Here is a 20491-nt window from a genome sequence, read left to right as displayed (position 1 = left end):
GAAGCCTGCTGTGGTGCGCAGCTGTGGGGAGAACAAAATAGCAGAGCACCCACAAGCATCCACCTGTTGGCACTGGGGGCCCCTCTGTCCTACAGACACCCCCTCCCCCTGGTGCTAGTGATCGAGGCTCTCCTGGTCTCACTCCTGCCACTCTGCCTGCTCCTTCTCAGACTTTTTTGTAGATTCCCATTCTCTGATCAGAGGAATATCAAGGTCCCTCGAGCCCAACCCTTGGCCCTGGGCCCTCTAGAGAGGGCCCTCCCCACTCCATCTCAGCCACCTGCCAGCTTCTAGCACCACCCATCAGCCTCGGCCAGGCCCCCCCCCAGGTATCTCTCCTTGAGGGGTTATGGGCCCCTCAGACCCCAGATTCCAAAATGGCCTTCAACTTCCACATCCCACTGTACAACCTCGAGGAAGTTGTTCAACCACTCACTGTGCACCACAGGTGAGTCATCTATATGATGGGTGGGTACACAGGGATCCTGAACTGTGGACACTTCCATCCTCCGCTCGACACCCCTCAGTGGCTCCCCACTGCCCTCAGGACCAAGCTGGCCCTCCTCCGCCTATCCACAGGACCCTCCTGCAGTCTGGCCAAGCACAGAAAGAGGAGCCAATAAATGACTGAGAATGAATGAATGAATGAATGAATGAATGAAACCCTATTTCCATAAGATGGAAAGATCTTGCGTTTTAGGAGACAGATCTGCTCTCCTCTTACTTGCTGGGGTTTGGAGAAAGTGGCCCCACCTCTCAGTTTCTATGTCTGAGAGCAGGAGATGGCCACCGTGCCCCCACAGTTGTGAAGGTGAGTGTGGTCATGAGGATAGCACACAGGAGGTGCCCAGGGATGTAAATTCCTGCTCCCCACTCCCAGGCTTGTCAAGGGATGTGCACTGGGGTTTGGGCTAAATCATGAACCAAGGTGTTTCTTACTTTTGGTAAAGAAAGGGATAAGGGGTGTCACTTTCCATGAGGGGGTTAGGGGGGCTTCTGGAGGCCTGGACCATCTGGATCTGTGCTGACATGGAAGATGGGGAAGGAGAAATTACTAAGAAAGTAATTTGGGGAGTTCAAATGAGGGGTCAGGGGAGTCTTTCCAACTGTTCCTCAGGAGCTCTGTTGGGAGTGAGCTGGGTCATTTTGGGATTTGGGGTCTGAGCTAGGTGAGCGCCTCAGAGCAGTCCCAGTCTCCCTAAGGTGCTGAGCCCCCAGGATACCCAAGAAAAGCAGCCAAGGAGAGAGACGAACGAACGGCAGTGTGGCTTGGCCTTATCAGCTCTTAGGCCTACCTACCAGGGCCACTCCCACTTGGTTCCAGGGACCGGCCTCTGCCTTCCTAGGTTTGGACAGCCACAACCCCCTGCATGGTGGAGGGGGCCCTCCCCGGCACCGGAGCCCCAAGGCCTAGGCTCCACTTCAGTCTTCACCTTGTTTCATGCTTCCTTCTTTCCCGAGTTTCTTCCTCAAATTCTTCCAGAAATTCTCACCCTTCAGCTGCTGCCCTAAAGGGAAACAAATCTCATTTCAGCTCCTTTTTATAGCATGTGTTATTGGGTACCTTTTCCCTAGTACAAAAGTAATATGTGTTCACCATGGAAAATTTTAAAATACATAAAATCTAAAGAAGAAAATAAAGGTCACAATCTTGTCGTCAAGACAGAGCCACTGTTAATGTGTTTGGAATATTCTCTTCTGAGAGCTTTCTCGATGTCAGTAGATAACCTTGGGATTACATCTGCAGATAGAGTTTCACGTCCAGATTTTTCTACTCACCATGGTATCAGGAGTGGGAAAAAGAAATTAGGGAAGAAAGAGCAGTCTTTATGGTTATACAGACTGCGCGGGAATTCCAGCTCCATGACCCTGAGCCTCAGCTTTTTAGTCTGCCTGTAGAATGGGGACGGACAGTGCTGCTGATCCAAAAGAAAGGTCATGAGCCCCACCCCGGACAGATAAGCCCCGCCCCTGGTGTTGAGTCCTGCTCTCTGAGGGGAGGAGCCATCTGAGAGCCCACTGTGGGCAGGGGACTTCATGCCTCAGTCGTCTTTGCAGCTCCCACTGTCCCATAGCCCCTGCTAGAACTGTCAGAAACGGGGCGATGGAGAGCTGAGAGTGAGGAGACAGGATATCCAGCTGCCCTCTGGCCCTACCAGTAATTTGCTTTGTGGCCTCTGGCAAGTCACTGAGCCTCTCTGAACCACACTGGTAGAATGAGAAGATTGTGCTCTATCAGCACTTCCTAAGCAGTGTTACTAGATCTAAGAAAAGAAGATTCTGGCGTCAGATGTTGCATAAGCACAGTCAAATGTGTTTCTCAGCTGCAGGACTTCTCAGAGCCTTTGATGTGCTGATATATGTGATGTGTACACACACACGCACACACGCACAGAAGAGAATGCAGTATATGGAGTCATTAGAAATCATAGAAGCACCTTTTCTCTTGGATAATTGCAGTGAATGATGTGTGCAGGGAGTAGGGAGGCCTGACCCCAGAGACCTCTGTAGCCCTCACTCCCTAACTCTCCAGTTTCATGCCCAGCCTTTCTCCATAGTTCAAAGCTTCCGTTTCACACCACACTCTTCTTTCTAATCTCCTTCCTTGGCTCAAGCTGGTCTGTTCCCTCTGCCTTGCTTGTCCCCCTTCTCTTGGCTAATTCCTAGATAAGACTTGGCTTTAGGAGCCCCTCCTCCAGGAAGCCCTCCCCAACCTCCAGGCTGGGTCGGCCCATCTCTGCCACAGGACTGGTACTGCATCTATCAAATCTCATGACACACTGCTCAGTACGGAGCTGTCCCCAGGCCAGGCTGCTTACCACCCTGGGAGCCCCACTTTCTCTCTGAGACCCCAAGCCCAGTGCAGCATCAGTGCTCACATTCTGGGGCTATCTCTGAGAGGATGGTAGGCAGCTGTGCTTGGTGAGGGACCAGGCAGTGAGCTGGAGAAAACAGAGTCTCAGTGGCCTCAGGTAGACACGTAAGGACCTCCCTGGCCCCGGCCTAAAGCCCAGGCTGACTGTCTGTCCTCTGCAGTGTCTGATGGGACCTACAGCCGCTCGAGCCACAGGATTCGCTACAGCTGCAGCCCTGTCGAAGACTGGTCCCCGCCCTTAGATCTCAGCTCTGATGGGGACGTGGATGTCACAGTGCTTCGAGACCTGTACCCAGATTCTCCCCCAGGGTAAGCAGGCCACTTGAAGGAGGAGGCCATGAGAGGGAGGGCCATTGGGTGTGAATCCCAGCCACCAAGGGAAATAGCAACACTTCCCCCAAATGGTGTAAATGCAGAAAATATCTTCTCAGTGGGTGTGGCCATCTCCTGACCAAGCAGGTCCCAGTGGGGCAGATAGACCCAACAGATGTCACCACAAGACACTAGAGAAGTAAGAGAAAAGTTCAGCTCCTTCAGACTGGGGTCGAGAGTAGAGGGTCCAGGCCCCAGCTCCTTACTATGCACCCAAAGCCCAAATCACACCCACTGGGTCAGGGGTCATTATGTCTAAACTGCACCTGTGGCCATGAGGTGGGACTGTCCCATTGGGGGATTCTTCTCTGGGGGGGGCTTTGGATTCTCCCTGCCCCCCTTGGGCAGATCACCCACAGGTTAGTATTTGAAAAAAGAAGAGAGGTCAGGGCCTCCATCACCTCCCTACCAGGAGACCCCTCAGGCCCCAGAAACAGCCATATACCCCCATCACCCTTTACCCCCTGGGGGGCAGTGGATGCTTTTGTGGCCCTGCAGCTTTGGGTCTGGAAGGGCCACTTTGGGGTGACTTGAGACCCAAGAGGGTCAGGCAGCCCGAGGTTGCTCCCACTAGCACTGCTCACACTGGAAGATGCTCCATCAGCAGGCGCCATGGTTGTTCTGAGCAGTCTGAGACCCAGGGTTCGGTGACAGGCCCCCCCATATCCACACAAGTTCAGGACCAGAATCCGGCCTCAGTGGTTCTGGGGTGCCTTTCCTGGGGGAGTTGAGGGTTTCATTAGAGCCGGCATGGCAGAGGCCTGGCTTGGTCCACACCAGGGCAGCTGTCCCTGCCGATGGGCTCCCGGCCCTTGGAGAAAGACATCTGCACCTGCTCCTAAGGCCAGGTTCCGCAGGGCCCTGAGGGAACCTCTTCTCTTGTAGTTATGAGGAGTGTATGGGGCCAGGTGCCACCCAGCTGTACATCCCCACGGATGCACCACCACCCTACTCGCTGACCGACTCCTACCCCGTGCTGGATGGCATCATCGATGTGGGCGGTGGCCGTCACCAGCAGGCACAGAGGATCCTGGGCCAGGGTGGCCTCCGCACCGTCTCCATGGATACCCTGCCCCCTTATGAGGCTGTGTGTGGGGTCAACCCCCCATCAGGTCTGCTGCCGCTGCCAGGACCAGAACCAGGGCCAAGGAGCCCCCAGGGCTCACCCATCACAACCTGGGCCCTGGTCTCTGGCCCAGAAAGGATTCTGTGAGTGACCCAGCTAGCTAGGTCCTCCCGGTCCCTCGGGCTGAGCCACAAAGGGCGTGCACACACACACACACACACACACACACACACACACACAAGGGCATGCACACACACACACATACACTGATATGCACACACAGCACTCCCACATGCACACACATATACACAATCGTACACACACATACACACTGACACACCCATGTGCGCACACACACATCCAGATATGCACCACACATGTACAGACATGTGCATACACACAGCCCCCCCTCCACATCCACACAAAACCATCTGCTAAGGTTTCATTAAAAATGAAGCTTTCTTGACCTCCCGTCTCCTCCCCAGCCTGTTGGCCATGCCTCTGCAGACAATGCTGGGAGAAGACAGGTGGAGAAGGGACAAGAGCTTGCTCTTCCCTCTCCCTGGCCTGTTTGCCTCTGCCCTCACCTGGCAGGCTGTGCCCAAATTCTGATTCTGCCTCCAGAAACTGCTCGACCATCCCAGGTCAGCCGCTTGCCCCCTCCACCGCGGGGCAGCGTGCCCTCCTGGCTGGTGGGACAGGCTTCAGTGAGGTTCAGCTATACACTGTACCTCTCCCTCAATTCCAGGGCAGCCACAACATCACCACCCTGCCACTTATGGGGCAAGGGACACGGGTCTGGGGGCTCAGGAACAACCTGGAGGTCCTCACCACCCACCTTGCCCCCTCCCTAACCCAGCGCCCGCAGCCTGGTTGTGCTGGCGGAGTTATTTAGGAGGCCCCCACCCCAAGCGGCAGGTGATAAGCAGGGTCCTTGGTGGGCGTGTGACGATGGTGGTGGTGGGTCAGAGCTGTCCCCATGTCAGTCCAAACACTGCCCAGGGCTGAGGGTCTTCGAAGAGGAAGGCGGCCTAGGCACAGCTCTGAGGCAAAGAAGTGGCCCCTTGCGAAGTGTGCATGCCCAGCTGACCATTATGACCCAAGTGTGGGCTGCCCTCCTGGGTGGCCGCTCCTGGTTGAGAATTATGAGCCGATGTGTTCTGGTCCTGCCCTCCAGGGTGTGTGCAGATGTACAAGAAAGGGGAAGCGGGCCCCCTAAATACTAGCATGCCACCACGAGAGGCCGCATCTGGGCCTCACTGCCAGGGGCTCCACAGAAGGAGATATATGGGCATGACTGCTCATAGAGTGGCCCACAAATCCCAGCAAATCCCATCCGAGACCACGCAAGTAACAGAGCTGATTTCTGAAGACCCAGCCTGCCAGAGAGGGGCAGCCGAACATCTTCACGGAATGTCCCGCCAGCATTGCCAATGGCAGGAAGTGGAGCCTGGAGCCCACCCTGCCCCCCACCCCCATCCATCCCCTACCCACATTCCAATTCCTCTATTGAAGGGCTAAGATATTTCAGTAATCCCTTTCTTGAGAAGGAGGGTATCCAGGATGGCAATCGTGAATTTTATTTTCTGTAGAAATAGGATTTCTTCTGGTGCAGAACTGAAAGAAATCCGTCCAGAGGTTCTGTGGCATCCTGGCACGCCCGACTCCCACCAGGAAAGGGACCTTGTTTACAAGCAGTTCTGTCCGCCTCTGTGGTGTACTGTTTTCTAGGCAAAAAATATCTGTCTGTTGTACTGTATAGCCTTTAAATGCACTCCAGGGATGAGACTTTTAAGAAATGCATCTTGCTTCTGCAACCCTAGAGAGTACTGGGGGGAAAAAAAGATTAAAATCCCTAAGTACTCATCAGTGTTTGAGGGGTGGAGCTAAACAGCTTTTCTTGTTCCTGGATTAAGCGCTACATAAGCAACAATGTATCTTTTCTGTGTTCAAAATAAATATATCGTATCAATAAAAATGTTGCAAGAAATAACATTCTCAAAGAGTGCATGGACTGCAGGAGGGGGGGTGGTGCAGGGCAGCGGGTGGGCTCGCACCATCTGACAAAACAAACAGCAGCAAACTGAAATATCTTATTTCCCCCAAGATGGGCAGCCCTGGAAGCGTCACTTTCCTATTGACATGGATATTTGGCAAGTCGGTGCCTTACAGGAGTTCCTTTTTTTTTCTTAACCTCACTGAAACCCGACATCCTCTCTCAGAGACTTGTCCAGCGTAAACATCACCAAGACAGGCCATAAGTTTTGGACTTAACTCCGGGAACACCAGGGACTGCACATCTTCCTTTCACAGCGGTTGACTCTCAGCACCCTGATGGCTTCTTCAACTCCGAGAAAGGGGGGGTGGGAGAATTTGTAATTGGACTGAAGTGAGTTGTTTCCTTTTCCTTGAAAAGATTCTTTCCCGTGCTCTCAGCTTTGGTGGTTGGTCCCTTGGCTGACAGAGGCTGGTTCCCTTCCACTGTCATCCTGCCCTCCCACTCAGACTCAAGTGGCCTCCACCAGCATAGTCCTAGACCCCTGAACGCCCTGAAAGCAGGTCAATCCTGAGGAAAGGCCAGGTCCTAGCCGTCCTGCATCCAGTCCAAGCCCACACTGCCACCTGCTGGCTGCCTGCTGTCAGTGCTCAAAGCAAACACGTCGGGCCCCTGGAGAGGAGCACTTCCCTTCTCCCACTTCCAAATGTACTGACCGCGGACATTAGCAGTTGGAGACAGGACTTGGTTGGGTTTTGAGCTGGTCTGCCACCTTTGCAATGTTCCATGAGGTTTAACCATTCAAGCATTCCATTTTAAGGAGTCCCTCCTGCTCATCAGTTTCTCTCTCTGGGCACAACAGCCTGATGCCCTAAGTAAGCCCATCTCCCCGTATGCAAAATAATTATTCCTCGGTCTGAAACACCACTGTGGTGGCTCGGGTGCCACCTCCGTGCTCTGGGGCCCTCTCCCTGGGAACGAATGTAGCAGCCCTCATGGTGATGGTGTCCAGTCCCGTGCTGACTCCAACCTGAACCACCCCACACCAACACCCGGTTCCAACAACACACAGGATCCCCCCCTGGATGGGGTGGGCTTGACATTTCCTGCCTCCCCCCATCCATGACACAGCCCATGTCCACATACAGTGCCACATGCAATGTCCTTCTGCACACTCCTACAAGGAAACTATACCCCTCTCTCTGCCAGGGCCTGAGAGAGCCAAAGAGCACACCCCAGGCAGTGGGCTCAGCCTGGGGCTCATTAGGGCCCCAGTGAGATCGGAGGTGACAATTCTCAGGATGGCGGGAACAGGAGGGGGCAGGACCAGACCCTGGGACAGGAGGAGGGTGCAAGGGATTGATGAGGAAGGTGACCCGGGAAGCACCAAAAGCGAGGGGGCCGTGAAACAAGGAAAGGAAGGAAGCCAATTCAGGGTGTTGTAGTCACGCGGGTCCCCTTCCGAGGGGCACGAAGTGGAGAGCACACCTCACAGCCCCCTGGCAGGAAGAGGGGGTGGATTTCTCCCACTGGCTCTCAGACTCTCAAGGGTCACTGTTTGAGGCCACCCTTCAGAGAACATTAGCCCTGCCCCCCTGTGCAGCTGAGCGGACTTCTCTGGCCAGAGAAAGTCTTCAGACAGGGGGGTTGCAGCTGCTGGCAGATAAAGTCCTCTCCATGGTCAGCAGAGTCTGCCACTGTGCCAGTACCTATGGGCACGGTGCGTTCCAGGGTCTCGGACAGGGCGTCAACAACATCTGCCTCACGCGCGCAGCAGAAACCACCAGACAGAGGAAGGACCGTTGATAACAACGTATGGCTGCCCGCAGCTGCTCCTTGGGACACCGACCGGCTCCACCTGGCCAAGCCCACCCGCACATATACACCCAGGGCTCTCTCACACCGAGTTCCTCGCGACACCCTCAGATACACGCCCACGTGGAGCATCACTCAGCTCCCACTACGCTTGCGCAGGTGGCTTTGGGGCACACACACTAGTGCCCCCACACTCAGAGCTCACACCCTCCGGGGTCCCACATGCACACTCCAAGGCCACCCACTCAATTCAGGCGTCACCGCTGGTGTCCACCTGATGACTGACCAGGTTGTGGGCCACGAACCGTGGAAGGACAGGCAGCTTCGATGCGTGAGACGGCAAATCTTCTGTCGTGGGCTCTGCTCTGCTTGACCTCACGCTGAACCTCTCAGGCCAGGTGAACTCTCTCAGTCAGAGCCAATTACCGGGGTCAGGCCGGTATTTCCGGGCTGCAGCAGGCTGGGCACGCCCTTGCCCCCAGGGTCACAGCCCAGCTGTGCCTGCTCAGCGTCTCTCCTAGGAATCCCGGGGCTCCAGGCGCTCAGGCCCAACGGTCACAGCCCCAGCCATACCACACTGACTCCCCACCCGCCTGACCCCTGTGGTCCTGGGGCCGCCCAGCCTTCTGCTCCTTAGCTTGTGGCTGCCTGATCCATGACCCACCACAAAACTGGCACTACTTGGATTACACGGTAAAAGAAGGCGGCTTTGGGGGAACCCTCCACCCCCCGGCAAGCTCTGAGCACCGTCACCCACCCCCATGACTCACTGCAAGAGACAGAAACCCCATTTGAAACTTCTTAAGCAAGAAAAGATTTATTGGCTCACAGAACTAAATTGTCTAAGTGACAATTCTGACTTCAGGCATGGCCAGATCTAGGCAGTCCAAGAATATGGGCAGGTGTATTGTCTCTCTTGATTCTGCTGCCCACCTTCATCCTCCCACAGGAGCAGTGGCTGTGGGCACCCCAAGTCTATGTTGGCAGGCTCATGATCCAGCCTCAAGGGTTATCTTACTGCCGGGCTCCGACATCTCCCCGTCCCCCCAGCCCTTCCCTTGCTGGACTGTTCCTGTGTGTCTGAACCATCCTTGCCAGACTGGGGGCCCAGGGTCAGGATTCAAGCTGGTTCTTCTCCGGGTGGTGGTGGGCCCCGGGTGGGGGGAGGTGGCGGTTTGTGGAGTGGACAACTAGCGAGAATATTCAGTTCAATTCTGATGGAAACAGATTCCTCCCTGTGTTTCACGGCCTTGAGGACAGTAAGTACAGCGGTCCAGACCTGGGAGCCCCAGACCAGACAGCACCCACCCCTGTTCTCCCCGTGGCCTCTGAGCTGCTAGGCTTGGCAGGGGATTTGGGAGGCTCTGGGCAGCAGGGACAGCTCTGAGGGAAGGCTAGGTGCTAGGACCCAGGATGCTTGGCTGCCCCCTCTTCTGTCATCAGCTCACTGTGTGACCTTCTGCCAGATCCTTTCCTTCTCTGGGCCTCAGGACCAGCCCCCCAACATATCCCCAGTGCTCCCCTCACCTCCCTCTGCCCCCTGCATTGTCACCAAAGTTAGTCACCCTGGCAGGCAGAGAAAGCAGGTTCTCACTAAGCCAGTTACTCCCCGAGGGCCCAGAAAGTGTGAACACGAAGCCCACAGTTCAAGAGGCTACAGAGGCCCAGTGGGGAGGAAGCAGGCACTGGAGGAGCTGAGCTGACCCCAGCACCGAGAGCACAGGGAGGGGAATGGTTCCAGGCACCCTGCCCGGCTTCCCCCATCGTGATCCCGGTCCACCCTGGAGAGACAGTTCACAGGCACGATGGGTTCCCTGAGAACTGGGGAGCAAGATGTCCAGAAAGTGTGAAGTAGTTACATCAATAAGTAACTAACACACTGTGTGGGTGTGGTGGCGGAGATTCAATTGTGTGTACCAAGTTGTTACACTTTGGCTATGAATAGGAAAAAAGATACAAACTGTTTTATACACACACACACCACCACCACCACCACCACCACCACCACCTTCCTTGGCCTGGTGACTGCCTCTTCAGCACAACTCGGTGGCCTGCAACTCTGTATATCGCCCTCCCCCAAATCTGCCATTTCCATTCAGTGCTCTTATAAATCTTTGGTATCAAGGAAAAAGCATGGCCTTGGGTTTCAGATAGTTTGGGTGTGGTAAACTATGCCCTCCAAAGGTGTCCAGGCCTGAATCCCCAGAACCTGGGAATATGTTACCTTCCGTGGCAAAGGCACTTTGCAGGTGTGATTGAGGACCTTGAAATGAGGCGATTAGCCTGGGTCATCCAGGTGGGCCCAATGTGATCACAAGGGTCCTCACCAGAGGGAGGCCACAGGGTCAAAGTCAGAGAAGATATGATGAACTGAAGCAGCAGGAAGAGAGAAATGAGAGATTTACACCCACTACATTCCAGAATGGAATGTAGCGGGGTCCATTTTCAAGCAGTACTCCAATTGGGAAATGACTTCCCAGCCACAGGGACAGGAATCTCCCTGGCCACTGAGCTCAGCAAAGACTGCAGGAGGCAGGGGAGCTAGAGACAGGAAGCAGAGAGCTCCCAGATGTGGTGAGCCCAGGTCTCAGGCAGGTCCAAGGCCAAGAACAAGGCAGATGCCCTTCCCGGTGACTGGAGGGCCAGGAGGCCAGCAGAGTTACAAAGCAACCTGAGGATCAAGAATGCTCGGCTGTGTAGAGAGCGTGGGTGGCTCAGTCGGTTGAACATCCAACTGCGGCTCAGGTCATGATCTCGCACGCAGTTCATGAGTTTGAGCCCCTGTGCTGACAGCTCGGAGCCTGGAGCCTGCTTCCGATTCTGTGTCTCCCTCTCTCTCTGTACCTACCCCCGCTTACATTCAGTCTCTCTCTCTCAAAAATGAATGAACATTAAAACAATTTTTTAAAGAATGCTCGGTGGTGTTACTACAAGGTCATAACGCCCCCCCAGTGGGGCTCTCCAGGCTGCGAGCCACCCAAGGGCAGGGACTTTATCTCCTTTGCTTCTGAACCCCCCAGGCTGGCATGGACCGGGGACACGGGCTGGCTGCTCAAGGACAGCACTTCCCCTAATAGCACAGGAGAACATGGAAAGGGACCCCGCATCTAAGAAGTTGGGAGATAGAACGCATGCCGCTCCCTCCCAGCAACTCACACCTGCTCTGTGAGAAGTCCTAAAGCCGAGAAGCCGAGGGACCGTAATTAAACCAGCAGAATCTATTTGGCCACAGGAAACTGTTACTCCCATAAGACTGATTACAAACCCCACCAAGTGCTCCTTATGGAGCACACTTTGAGAAATGCTGACCCACATGGAAGGAGTGAGTCACCGAGTGGCTGAGTGAATGATGACTTAATTAAGTATTGGGTGAATGAATGGAAGGAAGGAAGGGAGGGAAGAAAGCTGAAGGGAAGGAAGGAAGGAAAGCAGGTAGGGAGGGGGGAGGGAAGAAGCCTGGCTCTAAATATTGCTCCCTACTCCTATCTCCCCAAATTCACTTTGCCCTGCCTGGTGGTAAGGGGCTCAGACAGTGGGGGTGAATCAGGATCCTAATGGGTGCTGCCCTATTTATACCTGGGTCTGTTTTAAAGGGAAAATCCTGTTGTTTATTTAATGTGCTTCCTCCTTAGGCAAGGCTGGGGTATGATGAAAGACATTCTAGCATGATCATGACTCCTCCAGGGCCATAGGGCATAAATGGGATCTCAGGTCTGAGAATAAGCCAGTGAACTGTAAAAGGACAAAAAAAAAAAAAAAAAAAAAAAGGTGGAAAAAGCAGGGAGGGAGGGAGATTGTTCCCCCAAAGCAGTCCCAGGATTTGCGTACAGATTATCTGGGAGGCAACCCTGGGAAGCACAACAGGAATCGGGAATTAAAACAAGGGTGGGAGAAGAGCCACTCATGAGGAGGTGTGCACTCATGAGCAGGTTACTGCAGGGGACAACCAGGGATGATCCCACTGGGGACCCCCTAAGAGAGTGGAGAACACACCCCAGAACTGTCCTGCCTGGGGCAAGAAGCTGGGAGTTCTATCCACCCACCCTCCTTGGCTGGTGCTAACACCCTGGGACTTGGAGCCTGTCCCACACACACCTGCAGCCCGAGAACATTCTCAAGCATGAGGCCTAAGGAGCCTTAGCTGGTGGCATCCAAAGTGGGCTGGGGGTTATGGGCTGGCACGCAGTGTCGGCTCCAGAGGGGTGTAGACGGCTGTGGGCACCGCTGTCTCTGTTTCCCCATTTGTTTAGGGGACGGGACAAGGACCGAGCCCGACCTCAGCTCTGCTCTACTGGAAGGAGGTGGCACAGCCCCAGCAACCCTTGGGTCTGAGCCCCTCAGAGCGACAAGCAAAGGCAGAGCCGGGCTGTGTGTGGCTTTCTCTTTTGCTAGCACAACTTCCTCTTCAGCTTCCTGACTGAGCAGTGGGGCAGGACGGAGGCGGGCCAGCCTGGGCCTGGCCTAGAAAGGCCCACACAGCTCTCCTCGGCACCCAGCCCCTTGGAGCCACCATGAGCCAGCCCCAACACCCTGGGCCGGGTGAGGCTGCTCCAGAGACCCTCCTGGGTGACCTCATCAGCTACTACCAAGAGGAGGCAGGGGCCGGCCGGCTCCGGGTCTGCAGGCAAGCAGCCCTCACCCACAGGGCCCGGCGGTTCTCCGACATGGGGCCCCCCCTTCAGCTCTATCCGCCTGAACTTGTGGCCTCCAATCTGCGGGCCACTCACTCCCAGGGGGCACCCAGCCCTACCCAGCCTGTCTGCCATGAGCTGGTGCAGGCACTAGAGTTCCTGGAGCTAATATCTGTCAACCTACTTCTGTTTCCCTGGAGGAAGGAAATCAGGTCCCTGAAGGTAGGCACCACCATGCCTCTGAGCAAGGGGGTCTTGGGTTGGAGACGGAGCTCTGCCTCTGGGGGAAACAGCGTGTCCATCATGCCCACTGACTTTGGTCCCATTTTATAGTTGGATAAACTGAGAGCCAGAGAGGTTAATGCAACTTACCTATGGTCACCAGCTAATAAGTAGAAGAGATAGACCTCAAACTCAGGCAGCACACCTTCCAACCGCTAAACTCCACGGCCTCTCTAAAGACAAGGAACCAAGGAGCTCATAATAAACAGGGGAAGGAGTCTAGCTTTGGAAAGCTTTAATCTCTTCTGACTCCAGGCCAGGACTCCTGGGTTGGGAGCCAGGATATCGGAGCCTCACCCCAGCTCAATCTCTTGCTATGTGACTTGCGACAGGTCCTGTCCTGTCTCTGGGCTTCAGTGTGCCCTTCTATAAAATGGGACAGAGGATAACATGATCATGGACCAGATGTCCCTTTGGCCAAATGCCCCAGCCCAACGGCTTCTCAGGAGCGTCCAGTGCCCCCCCTGGGCATCGGCCCTTGGTCCTGCCTGGCCATTCACAGCCACTTTGCTGGGCTGTGTCCCACCTCTAATAAACATCCCTGTTTGTTCCAGACATACACTGGAAACTTTGCCTACCGAGTGCAGCCTGTGCTTTCTGAACAAACACTGCACACCATTCTGGGCAGGCTGGGCTATGTGGCCACCTCTGAGGCAGAGTTTTCGCTGGTCCAGGCCATCAGCAAGGAGGACGCCGAGCAGATGGTGTTTGAAATCTTCCTGGCGAGAGTTACATGTGAGGCCATTCTGGGGACCTCGAGCAGGCAGGTCCTGGGACTGGGCAGAGAGAAACCCTACTGCAGGCGCAGCTCCAAGAGAAAGCTGGCGAAGGCCCACAACTGCCCCGAGGGGGCCCAGCCAGGCCCCCAAGAAGGGCTGGGATCTGAGAGGGCCCTGGCTGAGGGCCCTGACCATCAGAGCACTGTGCCAACGGCCCCGAGCCTGTCTGAGGTCTCAACATCCCCCCGCACCCTCCGTGCCGGCCCCCAGCTCCCCCTGGACTCCCGGCGCCGTGCCAGCACACGCTCGGACAGTGAGGAGTTCTTGACCTGCTACAGTGACCTTGTTCTGCACCGGACACCCCTGTTCCCCAGGGACTTTCCCCTGCGCGGCCTGAAGGGAGACCAAGCCCAGGGCCCAGCCCTGGCTCCCAGCCCACCTGCAGGTGAAGCGCTCACCTCCTTGGGCAGCAGCGGTGAGTGGTCCCTGGTCCCCAGTGCAGCTCCTGAGAGCAGAGTGGTCATCATCCCCAGGCAGCCCCGGCTGACACCAGGCCCCCAGTTGTCAGGGAAACCCTTGGACCCAAAGCCAGAAGCACAGCCGGAGCCGACCGCCCCTGACGCAGACACTGTTCCTCCAAACACTTCCTCTGAGTTGGACGAACTCTGTGAACACCTCTCCCACCTCCTCGGACCCCCAACTCTAGCAGACCATCCTGGGGGCCTCTCAGGCCCTGGGGTTGAGGACACTAGTCAATCAGAACCTCTCACGGGGCTAGAGCCAGCCGCTGAGGCCGGGGGCCCAGACAGTAGAATCACCAAACTCTGGAGGCCTACTCAAAACCCCCTCATGTATGAGGGCCCCCGACACTATGTTCCCCCAGGGGAGCTGGAGGGGCCAGTTCTGACCCAAGAACACCACCCAGGCAATAGCTAAAAAATGTCACCCCTGGATAATACAGGGACAGAGACCCAGACTGCTCTTCCACCAGGGAAGTGACCCCTTGGAGAGGTGGCAGATCTGGAACCCACAGCTTGTCAGGGGTAGAGATCAATCTGCTAAGCAATCCGTCTGGTCTCAAGTCCCACCTACTGACTGTTTGACTTTGGGCCACTCGCTCTGGCTCTCTGAGCCTTGTTTCCTCACCTGTGTGGTCGGACCTGCTCACAGGAGCCTGGGAAGTGTCCATGAGGTGAGGTGAGGTGTGCACAGTGCCCCTCGGTGCTTCCCTTGGCGGGGGGTGCTTCCGGTCCCTTCCCATCCCCACTAAGTGTGTGACCCTGGGCATCTCTGAGGGGCAGTTTCCTCCAGCATCCTCAAGGGAACTGTCACAGGACAGGTGAAGAAAGCTGTGTAGATAACTACACCCTTAATGCGCTTAGACTACTCTGTCAGCCTCCCTGCTCTGTCTGCTAACTTCTGGTTAATAGAGAACAAAACCATTCCCGGGAGCACAGGATCACACGCGGGCTCTGCATCCATGGGTTGGGGGCTCCACTCATCTGGGCTGCGGCGCCCCCTCCCCCAGCCATCTCTTGCCCCCACACGTGCACACGCACCTCACAAGTGGGCACATCCAGAGGTGCTGCTGTTCCCACAGTATTCCCACCCGCTCGCTCCAAGCAAATGACCCCATCTCTTTGTGAGCTAAAGCCAGAGAGGATCCTGTCTGAACCAAGTCCTGTGACTTTCTTGCTCAATTCTCCCCAGGGACTCCCAAGGCCACACCAAGCCCCACAGGCCCCTCACTATCCTTTTGATCTCATTTCCTGCCTCTTTCCCCCCAGCCTACTGCAGACAAGACAAACTGGCCTCTTACGGGTTCTCAAACAAGCTAAGCCCACCCCTACCTCCCAGCCTCTGTGCAAACTGTTCCCTTTCCCCACTTCACATCCCATCTCTATCTTTCCTGTTATTCACAACTCACCGTAAATGTCATCTCCTGGAGAGGCCTTCCATGGCTACCCATCTATCACATCAACTTAATTTTCTGCACAGACATTTTATATGTACTTATTCATTTTCCATCCCCCCCCCCCACCGCCCTCCTAGAATATAAGCTCTTCGAGAAACTTCATCTTGTCTCATTCACCTCTGTTTCCAGGGATCCATCAAATGAGTAGAAAACTTAGAAAATACAGATGGACATAAAAACAAAAGCAGCAGTTACCATAATATCCACACTGGGAGACACCCAATGTTAGGATGTTAATGCAATTCCTTCTGGTCTTTTTTTTCAAATTTGGGATTGTAGTATTTACAGTGTTGTGTTCTGCTTTTCTTTACCACGAAGGGAGTTATTGTAACTAATTTCAGATTTAAAGAAAAGTTGTGAAATAAGGCAAGGAATTCCTTTGGAACCCTCACTTTGTGTCCCCTGAAAATGACATCTTATATAACTACAGTATGATGATCAAGAACAGGCAATTAACACGAAGACAGTATGATTAACTAAACTACAAACCTTTTTTTAATGTGACCAGTTTTCCCATGACTACCCTTTCTCCATTCCAGGATCCTTTCCAGGACCCCATAGGGCATTTGTCCTTTTTCCTTCATCCCCGCCGGTCTCTGCCCCAGTCTGTTACAGTTCCTTAGCCTTAGTTTTGTCTTTCCTCATCTTGATGCTTTTGGTCAAAACTTAATACTGATTTTGTTGAATGTCCCTCAGTTTGAGTTTGTCTGTTTTTTTTTTTTATAGTTGAAGTGAGGTTATGCATTTTGGCAAGAATACCATTAAAAATGATGCTGTGTCCTCGGTGCATCTTACCAAAGGGTTCATCTTATTACTGGTGATACTAACGTGCTGCATCCCTGGAATAAACCGCTTGTCCTAGGAGCCCTGGTGCCTCTTACTGGAAAATGATGTTTAGACACCAAGACCCAGGTGCCAGGTGTGCTGTTACTGGGTGTCATTGCTTCCAAGCCCACTCGGGGGGCAGTCAGGAAACATATGGATGTGTACTAACCCAGGCATATACATATGTGAGTTTATTTCCAAATCTATATAGAATTTTAAAACCATGAGTGTTTATGGATTCCTCTGATTTTTTTTTATTTAAAAAAATTTTTTTTTCAACGTTTATTTATTTTTGGGACAGAGAGAGACAGAGCATGAACGGGGAAAGGGCAGAGAGAGAGACACAGAATCGGAAACAGGCTCCAGGCTCTGAGCCATCAGCCCAGAGCCTGACGCGGGGCTCGAACTCACGGACCGCGAGATCGTGACCTGGCTGAAGTCGGACGCTTAACCGACTGCGCCACCCAGGCGCCCCTGGATTCCTCTGATTTTAAGCCAATGACACAGGGTTGCTTCTACCTCACCCCTTTTACTTATAAATTCTTTCTGTAGAAGAGAATGAAACCTGGCTCTCTTAATCTACGGTCTACTTGTTTGTTCAGGTCCAATACTATAGTTTTAGAATTGCTGACCACACCTCCGTGAGAAACACTTTTAAAACTCTATCATAGCATTTATGAAGACTAATTTTCACCTTCACTCTTGCCGCATCAAGGTACTGTTTTCCACAGTTACTCAGGCAACTTCCTTACTTCCCCACCCCTCTGGTGTGGTCGTTTTTCACTTGTGATGCTCTTAGGGTCAGCTGTGTCTGTATTCCGTTTTCCATTCCCCCTACATCCTAGTTGATCTTGTTTGTTTATTTCAGGGGTAATGGGACACTTTTCTATGGTTCTAAGAGTCAGTTATACAAAAAGACACATTCACACAAGTGTCATTCCCTTCTCCTCCCTGCAACCACACCTCATCCTTCCCTCTCTACAGCCTCTGCCCACCAACCTATTTAGTTTCTGGATCATCCTTCATTTCCTTTGCATCTGTGTATTTTTTTAAAGTTTTTATTTATTTTTGAGAGAGAGAGAGAGCACCAGCAGAGGACGGGCAGAGAGAGAGGGAGACACAGAATCCAAAGCAGGATCCAGGCTCTGAGCTGTCAGCAAAGAGCCCAACGTGGAACTCGAACTCACAGTGAGACGTGACCTGAGCCAGAGTCAGATGCCTAACCGACTGAGCCACCCAGGCGCCCCTGCATCTGTGTATTTTCTTGGGTCTCTTCTTATACAAAGGGTAGTGTACCAGAGATACTCGTCTGGACGTTGTTTTTCACTCAAGATTGCTTTATGTCCTGGAAATCATATCTGTTCAGAAAGAGCTTCTTCATTCTTTTTTCCACTCCACTGTGTGGCTGTGCCATAGTTTATTTGACCACTCTGTTATGTACAGGTCTTAAGGCTGTTTCCAGTTATTTTGCAGTTAAAACCAATGCTGCAATAAATAACCTTGTGCATAGATATTTTTATATTGTAGAAAGTATATATTCGATACCACGAGTGGGATCCCTGGGTCGCAGTGTAAGTGCATACGTACTTTGTCGGATGTTGTCAAACTTCTCTCCAAAAGGGTTGTACAAAGTTACACTCCCACCAACGATGTACGTGAGTACTTGTTCCCCACAGCCTCACCAAAAGAATGTGGTTTGTTTCCCCCCACACACCCCTGTCTGGTAGGTGAGTCAGTGTTCTTTCAGTCCGTCTGGGCTTTTATAACAAAATGCTACACACCAGTGGCTTATACACAACGGAAATTTATTTCTCACAGTTCTGGGGGCTACAAGTCCAACATCATGGTGCCAGTATGGTGGTGTTCCAGCGAAGGTCCTCTGCCGGGCTGCAGACTGCAGACTGCCGACTTCTCACGGGAGCTCTGTGGGGTTCTTTTACAACGGCACTGAATCTATTCATGAGGTTCCATTCTCACGCCTAATCTCTTCCTCTTGAAGGTCCCCTTCCTAATACCATGGCCTTAAGCATTAAGTTTTCAACATATGAATGGGGGGTGGGGGGACTACAAATATTCAGATCATAGCATCTGCTTTTCTCTGAATGAATGTGTTTTTCATATGTTTAAGGGCCATTTTTATATCTTTTTTGTAAATTGTCTTTCACATCTTTTCCTCGGTTTTCTATTTGGTTTTTGGTCCTTTGTCCTTCAATTTTAAAGAATTCTTCATGGATGTTTAGGAATATTAGCCCTTTGTTACATATGTTGCATTTTTCTCCCAGTTTGTTAACTGTCTTTTGATTTTGTTCATGCTAGGTTTTATCACACAAGTTTTAAAATTTTTACTTAGCCAGAATGATTAACATTTGGTTGCCCCTGGATTTTGAATCATCATTAGGAAGCTTTCCCTACATCAAGGTTTTGAGATGAATTCATCCACATTTTCTTCTGGTACTTGAATGGTTCCAATTTCTACATTTAGATCCCTAACCCCTTGGGAGTTTATATGGCATTAAAATACGGATCTTTTATCTTTTTCCAAATGGTGACCTTAGCCACCATTTTTGTTAAAAAGTCCATCTTTACCCCAATGATTTGAGATGGCATCTTTATCACGTAAATTTCTATATGTACTTATGTCTATTTCTGGGCTATTTTATTTCACTCTTCTACTTATCTATTCATGCATCAGTTCCACACTGTTTTAATGACACAGGTTTTACAGTATGTTTTACTGTCTAGTAAGGCTAGTTCTCCATCACAGTTTTTCTTTTTCCAGTGGTTTCCTGGTTATTCCTTAATGTTTGTGTTTCTATACAAAATTTAGAATAATGTGTATAATTTCATAAAATAGACCGTGGTGTTTCTACTGAGATTGTATTAAATTTGGAATTTAATTTAAGGGAGAACAGACATCTTTATGTTGAGTCCCCCTATCCAAGAATGGGATGTCTTCACATTTGTTCGTCTTATTTGGTGTCTTTGAGGAGTGCTTTAGCATATTTCTTGTATGTTTTTGTATGTATCTTGTTAAATTTATTCCAAAGTATTTAATCTTCTTTGTTACCACTGTAAATGGGATTTTCACTACCGTTATAACCTGTTTATCATTTGCATATGCTAGTGTTGTATCCTGCTACTTCAGTAAAATTCTATAGTTGGTGTTGGTTTTATCACTGAGTCTTTGGTGTTAATTCTCTACCCCAACAGAAGGGAGTGCTGAGGCTGCAGGTGCCTTCCTGCCTTAGTGTGGGTTTTCTCAGGGATTATTTCAGGATGGGGGGTAGCTATGAGGAGCTAAACTACATGCTTCATGAGTGGAGGGAGGTGTCTGTCCTGGCCACCAGTGTGCACCTGTCAGCCAGCACAGGGCCTGGCATACGGCTGATGCAGGGGAAGTGCTGTCAAAAGACAGGGAGAGAATAGAGGCCTGCTGACAGACTGCCTGGGGACAGACTGCAAAGATGCTGAAATAATATTTCCCCCATAGCCCTGATAAACATTCCCCCCTCCAGGAAGGTGCAAGAGTGTCTGGTCTCCTCTCCAGCCAACTACAGAGACGTGGAAAGGGTTTGAAGGAGCAAGAACACCTGGGGTCTGGCACCGCTCCAGACTCTCTGTGTCCGTCACTCATTTAACTCACCCCTTTGTAGTCTGTGCAGCCTCTCTCCTCGTGAGGGAGAAAACAGAATCCCAGTGTCCAAAGAAGGAAGAAACAGAACCACAGAAGCAAGGCGACCTGCCCCAGGTCTTGCAGCCAATAACCGGGGAAACTGGGATCCCAGCCCATATTCTGACCCCAAAGCCCAAGTCCCATCCACAAAGCCAAGTGGATCCCAAAAGGTAAGATTCACTGAACACTTAACAACTGGTCACTGTTCATTTTCCTGGGCATTTCCTAAGATGAGCCTGGAGTTGCCAACATCTACCCATCC

At 52.4% G+C, this 20491-nt stretch overlaps 3 protein-coding genes across 6 annotated transcripts in view; 2 read left to right on the top strand and 1 right to left on the bottom strand.

Moving 5' to 3' along the window:
• BEAN1 (brain expressed associated with NEDD4 1) overlaps positions 1-4533 on the top strand; it is a 34688-nt gene extending 30155 nt beyond the window's left edge. The window contains exons 4-5 of the mRNA XM_047835357.1: positions 3037-3184; positions 4133-4533. Of these exons, the coding sequence (XP_047691313.1) occupies positions 3037-3184; positions 4133-4460 (476 nt within the window). The 3' untranslated portion in view covers positions 4461-4533. The remainder of the gene's footprint in view (positions 1-3036; positions 3185-4132) is intronic.
• Positions 1-20491, bottom strand: part of TK2 (thymidine kinase 2) — a 54195-nt gene that overhangs the window by 1318 nt on the left and 32386 nt on the right. For 2 of the 4 annotated variants that reach the window (XM_047835343.1, XM_047835339.1), the window contains one exon: positions 18345-19957. In XM_047835343.1, coding sequence (XP_047691299.1) covers positions 19828-19957 — 130 coding nt within the window. In that variant the 3' untranslated portion in view covers positions 18345-19827. Of the gene's footprint in view, positions 1-1412; positions 1509-18344; positions 19958-20491 lie in introns of those variants that run through there. The other 2 variants (XR_007147334.1, XM_047835341.1) reach the window with 2 other exon arrangements.
• Positions 12571-16843, top strand: LOC125152834 (spermatogenesis-associated protein 2-like). Its single transcript, XM_047835336.1, has 2 exons — positions 12571-12977; positions 13592-16843. Exons 1-2 carry the CDS (start codon positions 12636-12638, stop codon positions 14690-14692), a joined length of 1443 nt encoding a protein of 480 aa, XP_047691292.1. The 5' UTR covers positions 12571-12635; the 3' UTR covers positions 14693-16843.

Source organism: Prionailurus viverrinus, chromosome E2 (assembly GCF_022837055.1).
Source record: "Prionailurus viverrinus isolate Anna chromosome E2, UM_Priviv_1.0, whole genome shotgun sequence".
NCBI classification, from domain to species: Eukaryota; Metazoa; Chordata; class Mammalia; order Carnivora; family Felidae; genus Prionailurus; species Prionailurus viverrinus.
This window is presented reverse-complemented; position numbering and strand designations above follow the sequence as displayed.

What these genes read in the sequence shown, in the direction of transcription:
- LOC125152834 (XM_047835336.1), top strand. Translation starts at nt 12,636, where the DNA reads ATGAGCCAGCCCCAACACCCTGGGCCGGGTGAGGCTGCTCCAGAGACC. An exon ending in AGGAAATCAGGTCCCTGAAG is followed by an intron (nt 12,978 to 13,591) that starts GTAGGCACCACC and finishes TGTTTGTTCCAG; the next exon opens with ACATACACTGGAAACTTTGC.